The 12,603-nt window shown below is 44.2% G+C and overlaps 1 protein-coding gene across 1 annotated transcript; it reads left to right on the top strand.

Moving 5' to 3' along the window:
- The first annotated feature begins 1,931 nt into the window (after nt 1–1,931).
- LOC120786616 (ethanolamine-phosphate cytidylyltransferase-like) lies at nt 1,932–12,419 on the top strand. Its single transcript, XM_040122149.1, has 13 exons — nt 1,932–2,215; nt 7,620–7,708; nt 8,324–8,485; nt 8,667–8,733; nt 8,845–8,929; nt 9,014–9,055; nt 9,702–9,834; nt 10,061–10,143; nt 10,250–10,327; nt 10,487–10,552; nt 10,649–10,714; nt 10,823–10,911; nt 11,053–12,419. The coding sequence occupies exons 1-13, from the start codon at nt 2,082–2,084 to the stop codon at nt 11,165–11,167; spliced, it is 1,209 nt and encodes a 402-aa protein (XP_039978083.1). The 5' UTR covers nt 1,932–2,081; the 3' UTR covers nt 11,168–12,419.
- Nucleotides 12,420–12,603: the final 184 nt, after the last annotated feature.

The raw sequence follows: 12,603 nt of genomic DNA, 5'->3' as shown, positions 1-12,603 counted from the left end.
CTCCCACAGGTCTGCGTGACCCGTGCCTCGAAGCGGCCTCCCCTGCCTCCTCGGATGCCTGCCCCAGACAAACCGGACGGCCTCCGAAGAGTTGATTAATTTGGCGGGCTGGGTTAAGGTGAGCTGGTGGGCGAATCTAGGACAGCATTCCTCATCTTCACCCACTTCTGCAGCAGGTGCATGCCCCAGTTCTCAGAGCGCGGCCGTCCCCATCAGGCCGGGGCGGTTTCATTGGCCACGTCCGCCCGTGGGAAAGCTCGGCATCGGGGCTCCGCTCTGCAAATGTCAGCGTGGCATGAGGGTGCGCCCGCTGATCAGCGACACTACACCGGGCGAGAGGTGCATTTCCTCTTGTTTGCCTCAGCAGTTATTTTTGAACCACTTTTAGGGCCGTTGCGATGGCGAACGTGACAGAGCAGCAAAAAAAAAAAACGAGTATCCTCGTGTCGAACGCCACGGTTTCGACGCGACGCGGTGGCCACTGCTGTCCCCCGGCAGTAGGAAGAAGCCGAGGCCCAGTCCTGCCCGGATGAAAGACCCCGGGCGACGACAAGAGTTATAGACAGTAGACAATAGTCCTGGCTGTCAGGCGGTAACCGGGCACTTGCCCAGCGATGTGTGGACCTGGGTTTCCCTCTGCTGGCCCTGTAGCGTAAAAGACGTGGTGTGATTTAACGAGGGTCTACCACAAGATGATGCCACGTTCTCTGAACAGAAGGATTTGACCCCCTTTCAGCAAACTGCAAAGATCATATCATGAAATACTGCCCAAGGGGAAACTCCCGTAAGCAGTTAAAGAGTGAGCTGTGGTCCCGATTTCTTATTTTCGACTGGCAAACGGTCACACACACTATTTTCTTTTAGTCCTGCATTAAAAGTTGGTCGCTGTTGACATTACTATGATTCGCAAGCTCATTCGCGACGCTTTCATGATCTAAAACAACATTTCTGCGGCCAACTGTCGGGTTTACGGCGTCAGGATTTGGCCGACACTGAGAAAAGGGGGCTTTGGTCATAGTTATTGACGCCGTGGTGGGACTGCGTCGTATTAACAGTGTGTCTGTTAGGTCTGTAATATCCTGTGTAATATCTCGTTTCGCAGGCTGGGAATGAGCGGAACGAACACGGGGACCACTGCCAGGACGTCGTCCTTCGTCCCGGTCTTTACGAAGACACAGATGGATTCCGGGGCTGCTGGACGGCATTGGCTATCACTGACTGCAGACGTGCCCCCAAAAATAAGTCGGTGTAAAGATGTTTTCCTCTCGGGTGAGATCTCAGTGGTCGCCACAAACTCGCAACACTACTTTAACACATTCTATACCTTTATTATTATCACCGACACTTTTCCAGGTGCACAAGGGGAAGGGAATCTCCACCATGAACGATTTTAGTCATTATTAAGCATGTTTAAGTATTTTTAAAGATAGAAATAAACGCGCCGTTAGCGTATCTTCATTCTGGCTGTTATTTCACGGGGGATGACGCGCAGCAAATCGAGGCGAGCGCGCAGATCACAAACTGGCATGTCATCAGACGGCTTTGGCAAATAGCCGGTTATATCTGTGGGAACCCAGATATTGTCACGTGACAGTGGGGAGAAAAAAAAAAAACGCCACGGTTATGTAACAACATGTCGGCTGCCTTCACCGGCGCCTCATCGTACGATTCCACCTCTGTCAAGTCCGCCACAGCGAACCCAGAGCTTCGCGGTCCAGCTTTTCAAAATAAGACTCGCGGACTACGGCGATGTGTGGCGCGGGGTGTACGGCCGGCTCCCCCTTCCTCCGTGGCTTCTCTGCTTTCTTTGGCACACTTGACGCACCGGGCGTCGTGCGTCGCCGGCGGAGGAGGCGCTGGCGCATCGCGCTACTACTGCCGCTGCCGCTGCCGCCGCCGCCACCGCCGCCGCCGCTGCTGCTGCTGCTGCTGCTGCTCCTGCTGCCGCCACAGAAACCGGCTGTCCCGCACTGAAACGGGGGGCACACGTCTGACACGGTCCGCGCACCGACCTCGTTCGGAGGGAGTCGCCCCGCCGCTAAAAGGTTCTCACTCGCAGAGATTCCTCGCCAGCGCTCAGGATGATCAAGAACGGACATCACCACCACCACCAAGTGAACCCAGCGGCCGGGAGAGACGCGGGGACGAGCCCGGGCACTGCAGCCCACAGTCCCGAGAAGAGGAGGCGAAGAATCCGGGTGTGGTGCGACGGCTGGTGAGTAACCTGCCCGGTGACGGGCCGTGCGATGAAGATGCAGCGGCGATGTCGTCCGTGTTGTGTGCGTCGAGCGCGTTGGAAGGAATGTGTCAGCCCGTCACCGGGACAGGCCTGCTGCAGGTTACAGGGCTCTCCCGGGACCGCTGCTTAATTCTCCAGAGACAGCCATCGGTGTACACAAAACTTTAAATGGAATATTCTCTAGTATGTGTTCTGCAATGAGAGGTTTAACGGCCTGACTGAAAACCGCTGCCATTCAGGACTAATTGTACCACATCACTTTCACTCTAGAGTTTTACCGGGGCATCCTAGCCTCGGTCTTCCTCCTCGGTGGACACGCTATTACGTAATAACATCAGAACAGATCTATATTCATATTTCTTGCAGCAATTCATCGTAACGTATTGTCGCGTAGAGCCCACTGACCGTGAGCAGAATGATTTTTTATTATAAGGGCTTTGGGCAAAAGTGTCCGCCAATGAATGTAATTTTAATGTCACCACTCACTGGCACTTCCTGCAGGATTTTTGCTGAAGTTACAGGTAACAGAATTGTAAGAATTATTAAATATCAGCAGGGCTTCTTTAAAGGCCATTCAGTGCCTTCCTTAAAATCAACACATTCGGCAAACCACAGAGGAAACCATAGTCTCAAACAGTGCATAAATATTGAATTTGTGTCACACATATTCTGCCCAAAATCAATGGATTTGGCCACCAAATCTCACAGTAATGTGAGATTCCACATAACCTTGTTGTTGGTATCTTGTTTTCTCATCTCTTTTGACAGTTCCATGTAATGAATGAGAAAGAAACCTCTTCATATCATTTGCACGGAACTCTAACTGTGTCGACGTAAGCATTAAACCAAAAGCAAAACCATTTTTAGAATCCATAAAGACTACGCCTTCAGGCAGAACTAAAAAAAAAAAAGCCCTACTGTGGCATTGTTACTGTCCGTAACGGTGTTTAAATGTATGGTGATATCCATGAGGCAAAGTGGTATGAACTACTGGTCAAAGTGTGCCAACATTTCAATTTTCAATAAAATCTCAGGACTCTGCAGCACTTCAGTCGCTTAAAGAAGATGAACACTATCAAACAGAGTAGCAAACCATTCTACACTATAATCCCCAAAGCGTAAAACACGAATTTTAATTACATTTCCATAAAGAAGTATAATCATGAATATAAGTTTTCTGTGCAACCTCCTACATGGCCTCTTTTTTCTCCACCGTTCACCATGATGAATGTGTAAAAACAGCAGGCATCCACCCTCTCTCTCTGCCTCTGTTTGCAGTGATGACAGTAAGAAAGATGAGAACCATGCTAGAACCCATGAGAGCTTTGTTAGATCTTATATGGTGGTATTATACCTCCATGAAATCCAGCTGCCGCTGAGATGCTGGGTAGAGATAAAGCACATGCATGCACAATGCACGCTGTTCTTACTATTGCGGTTCTGTGATCACTGTGATTCCTCAATGACACCTCTACAAACAAGGTGTCTCCTTTCAGCCTGATGTAATGGGATAAAAAAAAAAACCAACAACAACTGTATCAGAGATATTAAAAAGCTCCGTTCCTGCAACTTAATGTCTAATATCATATTTAAAAAAAAAAAAAAAAAAATCGATCATCCATCTGCCATCTGCAGCACAACTGTTTGCAAACAAACTATCAGTATTTCAGGACAATAATCTGAGTTCTGCTTGTTGCTGCTGTCATGTAATAAATAACCATGTAACTCTGGTTTAACTCCAAATTTCAATTAATGGGGAAAATTCTGTGGCCTCTTGGGCTTATGAAGGATTTTCAAAACCCGTTGTTCTACGTCGGAGAAGCATCAGCGTCCAGCCCAACACACCTCGGTTTTACACAACTGGAGCCATGTTTTGAGCCATGAAGGCCAACTCTTGATGTGACGGTCAAGCCCAGTGACGCTGAACAAACTGAACAGGTTTGGTTTTCTGGTCTGGGTGGAGTTTTTTTTTTAAATGAATTGGAGTTATAACAATGTTGTACGGTGTCATCTCAGATGCACCGACGGCGCTCTGTCAGCCCTCTGACACGTCGGTCACCTCACCTTGGCGCTTTCAAGAGAATCCACCATAAAGCTGAGCTCCCCTGAAGAGTATCAGATACAGAATACGTTTTTCCTGCTGCCTACTAAATAGGAAAACATGGAAGACCAAAACAATTACATAGTGACTTTTAAAGGGTAATTTCAGCGAAATTACAACAAATATACAGTATTTTCCAATTTATCCATACTGATATCTTGCCATACAGAAGGTTTTGAGAAGTACTGACATGTCTGGTGCTTAGACTTTTGCGATAACTCAAAAAAAAAAAAAAGGAATGCAAATGGAATTTTGTTTGCGGTGCTCATGGTATTGAGACATGGCATCTGAAAAACTCAACAAAAAATCTGTGGTTCCAGAAACAATGTCCACAGACCTCGCTCTGAGCAGTTTTTATCAGGAGGAATTTTCCGCTGAGGTAGAAAATAATGAAAGCTGTCGACAGTGAGGTCTTTGGCTTATCAAAAGTAAACTCCACACCACTGAAAATGAAATTCTTTTCACCCCTACTGTATTGAGTTGGCAGTGGAATTTTCCTCAGTAGACATCACAAAAATTTGAGCGAACTGACGAGGGCTGCAACAATGAATTGATCGAAAATCAGTCGCCGGCCTTTTTGGTAATCGTTTGATGATTTGTGACATTTTTCAAGCAGAGATACCAAATATTCAATGGTTGTGAGGATTTGATGTTTTTCGTTGCCATGTGCGGCAGCAGCCTGAATCTCTTTTGGACTGTTGTTTTAATAAAACAAGCTACTTGGATATGTCGCCATTAGCTGCTTGAAATGATTTTAACAGCCATTTTTCATTGTTTTCTGACTTTTTGTAGACAAACCTAGTAATGGATTAACCCTAGAACCAACGCTTTAAGATGCCCGACTGCCTCCTCTGGGGGAAACACCAAGCCCTGGTGGACAGAGTCTGGCTCCATGGAGCAGCGGCAAAATAAATGTTTTGAATATCTGTGTATGAAGGCCAGGATTATGGTGGCTTTCCCTAGAAGAATTCCTGCCATTTAGGTGTGGCTGCCTATCCATGGTTTGATGGCATGTTGCAGAATATTTGGGATGCCAGAATATTAACTGGTGGGGTGAGCACGTAAAGAGGGCCAATGTCAACAGAGCTCATGTCATTAACCCCTCTAACCCCTCCAGCCCACACCTGCTATGGCCGCTGTAGCTTGTCCAGCCGAGCCCGTCACTGAGCACTTTGTTTCCTGACGCCGTGCTGGACATCGCTGCGCTCTTACTGACATCCAGCATTGTCAGCAGTATAGAGAGGAAAATTCCAAGGAAAGAAGGCAGTCACTTCATCTGTTGAGACATCTTTGACCCTGCCCCTTCTCCCCTGCACAAAGGCGCTTTCTGTTCCTATTTGTCACGCTGAAAATGAGGTGACAATGGTTAAAGATCAGTTGTCAGGGAAGCATCATCGAAAAAAATGGTTAAAGTCCACTGCTGAGGTGGTGTGTACATATAAGACTATAAACATGCTCTTTAAAGCCTCAGTGAGGTAATGGTGTGTTGTTCATTGAGAAGTAACCATGGAATTTTCAGCCATCAGCCTCATATTTCTGTCATTGTTTATCCAGGTATTTTAATTTGGATAACTATTCTCAAACAGTATGGCATGGCATTCATTTCAATGCTGACCAAAATGTCGAGATTATAACTTTTGTGTTCCCTGTTGCCAACGATGTTCGTCTTTCTGTATTTCCTACACATGTCCCGTTGTATTTTCTGCACAGACACGTCTGTCTGGTGTCTGTAATCGAGAAAAACCTCGGTGCTGTCTGGGTGTCCACTAACAGGCCGCGCTCATTAATATTTCATCATCCCGCGGTGGTACTGTCACGAGCCGTCCCTGCTAAAAAATAGAACAGGAATACGGTGACGTGTTGGGCATCTGGCGAGTTTAACACCACAAAAGCAGCCTCTTGGTGTTATGTAACTCCGGGTCTCAGAGTTTTCTCCTCTTTTCATTCACCTCCAAACACTCCCCCTTACTACATTCCTCTTGCCCTGCGCTATCCCCTCAGAGCCTGCACACATGGATCCCATTTCAGCAGTGACAGCACAAGACCCATAGGTTCCTCGACCAAAAGCCTCTTTTTTACGGTTCACCTTTGTGCATTTTGACAAAGTAGGGGATATATAGACAAGCCCGACAGTCTAGTAATAGTTATTTTATGTATTTCAGTATTCTCCAGTGCAGTCCAGGCCGGTTTCAGTCAGGCTGTGTGTAGTGACGCCGCAGCAAGGCGCAGATGCTGTCTTTCGTTAACATCGCCTAGGGCTAAAAAAACAACATGGGATTCTTTCCTGTTTTTACCCCGTACATACTGTAGTTCTGGCAGCGCTCATCTGTTTTTCTGCTGATTTTTGAGGATGCTATTCATGGTGTTGTTCTGCATCTTACTCCCGGGCGTTCTGACGTGAAATATAATGTAGTAAAGAGGACACATATGCCAATTTCGATGTTTTGGTTTTTTTTTTCACTTTAGCATTTAGCAGTCATTATGTCATCCTTATTGTGACTCTCCAAGTTAATTGCTGACACAGAATTTCTGTTGGTTATAGTAGGTTACTCTGGGATCAATAAACTCAATACATCTTCAGAGATACCTGCAGATTTTTTTTTTTTTTTTTGTACATATAATTGTCAATGTCATGTTCAAAGTGGGAAAAGAAAGAAGAATGATCAGACGGATGTCAGCTATCAGTGGTCGTGATAGTGATGGAAGGATAATGCCCATCTGTTCTCGATTACTACGCTAGATTACCATGTTACAATCTCAGTCTCCAATCTGTGCTAATCTAATTATCCACAGATGGTATGATAGCCTGGGTGGAGAGAAGAGGGAGGAAAAAAACACACTGCTGCATTGACTTTTTTTAAGATGAGACCTTTGACATATCTAGCTGATCATATGATGTGTGTGGATTACATTGGTGGGCGGATAATATCAGTAAAATTGTAAATACTAAAGGATCATGCTGGTAGTTTTGCACCTTTTAGCCCATGAACTAAAATCTATTGATCTCTTGCATGTAAGATAGTGTTCACTTTTCATTTATTTCACAGAGCACTTTTATTAAACTTTCTTTCTCTCGCTTCTTTTTGTTTATTTTGTTTGTTACATAGTTACTTCAAGGTGCGAAAACTCTGCCTTGTCAGTGCCTTCAACAACACTGTAACTGAGGAGTATTGAAGCGTGGCTGCCATTTCCAGTTTGGAGCTGCTGTACGTCACAACGATAATGTAGCTTGTGCGAAGAGTCATATATCCTTTCCTCTCATTGTTTTTCCCCTACCAGCTACGACATGGTGCATTATGGCCACTCCAATCAGCTGCGACAGGCCAAGGCCGTGGGAGATTACCTCATCGTTGGAGTACACACAGACAGTAAGGCTCAGAACCAGTGACCCTCATAGCACAACCATTGTCCCTAGCGGGCCTACATCCTCAATGGAAACCCTCTCTTGGCTACTTTACCAGGAAAAGCATAACTCATGTCTACATGACTTTTTTTTTTCATGCCCACTTCTGATATTATTCCTACCTTTATCATGCATTATCCTGCCTGTACCTGCTGAATCTGAGGACGCGCGGCGTGTGTAGCCTCTGTATATTTTTGCCGCTCCCATCGTTATCAGCCAGGCACCAGCTGAGTCCTGTACACTTAGGAGAGGTTGCTGTGACAGTGGTGCAGCAACTCAGCGATTGTGCCGCACCCTCCTGTGGCACACTGGGGCATTCTGACACTGTGATAACCCAGAATGACTTCACAGTCAGGGCCAGCACTGATATCAGCGACCTCTCCTTCTGCTGAAGTGATAATAAAACATCTCAATGACGAAGGCAATGCCGCATCCAGTCTTTGTAAAACTGCATGTCAGAATGGGAGTCAAACGGAGATTTAGGTCTCTCCCTTCTGTTGATCTCAGTCTACATTATCTATGTGTGTCAACAGTGCCGTTTGAGTGTGTTATTATTTTTATTTTTTTTTATGTTTTCAAGGTGAGATTGCAAAGCACAAGGGTCCGCCAGTCTTCACTCAGGCAGAAAGATACAAGATGGTGCGGGCCATTAAATGGGTGGACGAGGTCGTGGAAGGAGCGCCCTATGTCACCACCCTCGAGACCCTCGACAAGTACAACTGTGACTTCTGTGTGCACGGAGGTACAGAATATCACTGCACGATGTCTTTATTTAGACACACAAATGGATTGGTAGTCATAAACAATGCTGATAAGCTCCAAGTATCAAGCTAGGTCGCTGATCTTGGAGCTGTTATGGATGGATATAGCAGGGTTTAATCGATTTATGCAAGCGGTGTGTGTCATGGATAATGTCGTTTCAGATGATATAACACTAACAGTGGATGGTAAGGATACGTATGAAGAGGTGAAGAAGTCAGGGCGGTACAGGTGAGCTCTCCTTTTGGAATATGCGGAAGATAATCATAACAGTCAGGACTGGATTTTGTGTGTGTGTGTGTGTGTTTCACAAGTTGTTACCCTGTATTATGTGGTTAACAGGGAGTGTAAGAGAACCCAGGGAGTTTCAACCACAGATCTGGTTGGCAGGATGCTGCTGATGACCAAAGCACACCACAGCAACATTGTCAGTACAGTATTGCGAGTGTTCTTCTCTCTCAGTGATTTCAGTTCACAGCACAGGCCTAATTCAATCCTATCTTCTCTTTAGGATAGTTCAGACTATCAGCAGCACACAGACAACTTTGGAAAGGTAGGCACCAAACATATTTCCGTCTTGTTATTATTTTTGATGTTTTGGTCATCACTTAGTCCATATCAAATCCTCAGCTTACCCCCAAAACTCTTAGCTGGCCCATGTTTAAAAACCACATTCTTGGCTCTTTAGCTTCCTCTTCCTGAACTGTTTTGTCATTCAAGTCGTAAAATTTGCTATGTAGGCCAGATGTCACCCATTGCTAAACAAAGGCCCTTTACTGTGGACCCACTTTATAATCAGGTAGCAGGCCTTGCCAGTAAGCGGTGAATGCCACTTCTGTTCCGGCATGGGGAAAAGTAACTTAGAGTCAACATTCCCTTAAACAGTCTGAAAGCAGTTGAAGCTCTCTTCGCATTTGAGCACTTAAGACTGGAAGAGTAATGCTGTGAATCTGGCGAGGGCTGAATAAAAATGCACTGGGGATTTGTGGGGACAGCTTTGAGTTAGCCACTGACCAAAGGTGACATTACTACTGAAACCACTGGGTGGCGATGATGCAGCACAAGTATTTATTGTAGTCTGAACTGCTAAAAATTCTGCAGTGATACGATGTCTACATCAGAGTTCATGGGTCTTATTGCTACCCCGTCAATTTGTACTCATTATGCCTGTTTCTGGATTATGGGGGTCGCACGGTCAGAAGGGCCACAGTCCCTGGACGGGGGTGTCTCAGTTCCTGCAGACTTCACAGAAGATCATCCAGTTTGCTTCAGGCCAGGAGCCTCAACCTGGAGACACTATCATCTATGTGGCAGGAGCCTTCGACCTCTTCCGTATCTTTTGACAATGACAACACTAGAAAATAAATTGGATTTTTGTAAACATGTTTGTAACTTTTTAATCCAAATACATGTGTAATTTCATCAATAAAGTCTCTGTAACTGTACAGTAATTTATAAAAGCAATAGCGCCACTGTCGGGACGGTGTGTATAATTAGTAATTCTGTGAGCTGTTGCTATGAAATAATTAGCTGTCACCCTTGACTGGTCTCCTGTCAGATATTGGCCATGTAGACTTCCTGGAAGCAGTGCATAAGCTCGCAGAAAAGCCATACATTATAGTGGGGTTGCACTTTGATCAGGTGAGTGTCCTGCTATTTTCCTTTCCTCTATGTGAGACTTTTGCTTCCTCCCTGAGTCCAGTGTGTGGCATTTTCTATACGTTTCCATGTTGTTCCTATTTTTCAGGAAGTGAATCGTTACAAAGGGAAAAACTACCCCATCATGAATGTCCACGAGAGAACTCTGAGCGTCCTGGCGTGTCGAGTACGTCCTTTCGCTCGCTCATTCTCCAGCAACACAGTGCATTACATATATTGTATATCTTATATGTATGTGCGTGTATATATACATATATCTATATCTATGTATATATGTATATATATATGTATATGTCAAATTAATTTTTGTGTGTTTTATTCACAGTATGTGTCAGAGGTGGTGATTGGTGCACCCTTTGCAGTCACAAAAGATTTGCTGGACCATTTCAGGGTAAGTAAGGACAATCCATTTAACTTTCACCACCAGGTTATAAAGCTCTCAACAGTCAAAAATGAAGAAAACTTTAACATGGCTCTGTATCCATAGGTGGATATTGTTTGCCATGGAAAGACAGAAATATACCCTGACAAGGATGGATCTGACCCTTATGCTGTAGGACGATAAACACTGCCACATCACACAGGCATTTCTGGAAAACACCTTTGTGAAATAATCCACAGCATCACATTTTATAGACAGTTTTTTTTTCTTCATACCCAGGAGCCCAGGAGGAAAGGAATCCTGCGCACTGTTGACAGTGGGAACAGCCTCACTACAGATGCCATTGTGCAGAGGATAATCAAAAACCGGTATTATATCAACTGGGAAAAACAATATTTTTCTAAGTTAAAATAAATGGGTTATAGCTGACTCGCTGCTGTAAGGAGTATGTATTACATTGGACCTAGGGTTTACTATGTGCCCTTTCTGATATCCTTTGTGTGATTTAGGTTGCAATTCGAAGCGAGGAACCAGAAGAAGGAGGCCAAAGAAATCGCCGTGATCCAGGCCATGAAGCGACAAGAGGAAGAAAAGACTAAAGAAAGAGCCCAGGCCGTGCTGTAGGAAGGCCCCAAAAAGGCACCATCAACAAAGTGTCATCATAACTCTGACAAGCTCAATTAATCTTTTCTCGTGTACAGTTAAAATCAACCCTTTTATAAGTGTTTTAACACCCTCCACACACAATCTTGGCTAACAACAGCAGTCTTTAAAGCAGCCCGTTTGTAGCCAGCGCGGCATAGTCTGCTGTGGGATCATCAGGTATACAATGTGTGTTTGTGTGTGTGGGGGTGGGTCGTCTGTGTATTAATCTATTCTGCATATGCAACTACATGTCCATGTCAGTCAAGAAATCACACATATACAGATATGTAACTACTGGAGTTTTGAACCAATTGAAAAAAGTTAAAACAAGGAAGATATTGCCATGTCGTCAACTGTCTATTTTATGTCTTTGGATATGTTTAATTCCTCAAGTACTTTTTTTTTTTTTTTTGATTTAAAAAAAATGTTATTTTTTTTAAATATTATATCATGGGATTTCGGGATTTAAGGAGCAAGTGTGGGGACCTGAGATGCTGGTCAGGCATTGAAGTACAGCAAGGAAGAGATTTGAATGGTTATTTCCGTGGGGCTGTTGCTGCTTTCTGCCCAACAATGGTCTTGGCCCCACGACTGATCTATCTTTGTATATACTGTATGTACTGTATGTATGTATGTATTATAAAGTGACTACAGGCTTGCTTGGTTTGCTTGGAAGTGAGAGGAATGTTGAAGATTCGATGGACTCTTTCGGGACCTCATGTATATACCGGATCCTGCTCCAGACTGCACTGAATTCTCAGAAATCATCAGAACTGTTCTGTTTTTATCGTCAGAGCAGGTTTTTAACTCAGAAAATGCACACTGTCGAGACCTGCACACCTGGCCTTTTGAGTGCAATTGTTTTTTTGTTTCTTTTTTTAAAAACCAACACTCCTTAGATTTATCCTAATATAGAGAGCGCTACAGAGTTTTAACAGACTGCTTTTAACCTTTAGTTTTCATAGTAAAACTATAAACTATGACAGATGATCAGTGTTGTTAACTTGATCATAAAGTAGACCTCTTACTGTCATTTTGGAGCCCTGATCAATTTAACCTCTGTTTCTATATCAAATGGTATTAAATAATATATTTTTTGTAGGTGTATATTTTACTCACCTCCTCTCCATTAACTGCTGTATAGATTAATATTGTTTAAAAAGCATAATAATATATCTGTATGTCAAGTTGGAATGTATTCAGTGTAGGCTATAATGTGTGTTACTGACAACTCCCAGTTGACAAATACTGTAGAAACTGATGGGACTACAGTATATTATTGCTGACAATAATAGCAATTTAATCCGAAAAGCTGTTTGTCGTCTTGTTTACACCAAATTCAGGAAATGTCTGGGTGTGTTAGGCTTGTCATGTCGAATTTATTACCACAATAATTAGGTTAATGAGCAGGATGC

This window comes from Xiphias gladius, chromosome 3 (assembly GCF_016859285.1).
Source record: "Xiphias gladius isolate SHS-SW01 ecotype Sanya breed wild chromosome 3, ASM1685928v1, whole genome shotgun sequence".
NCBI classification, from domain to species: domain Eukaryota; kingdom Metazoa; phylum Chordata; class Actinopteri; order Istiophoriformes; family Xiphiidae; genus Xiphias; species Xiphias gladius.
This window is presented reverse-complemented; position numbering and strand designations above follow the sequence as displayed.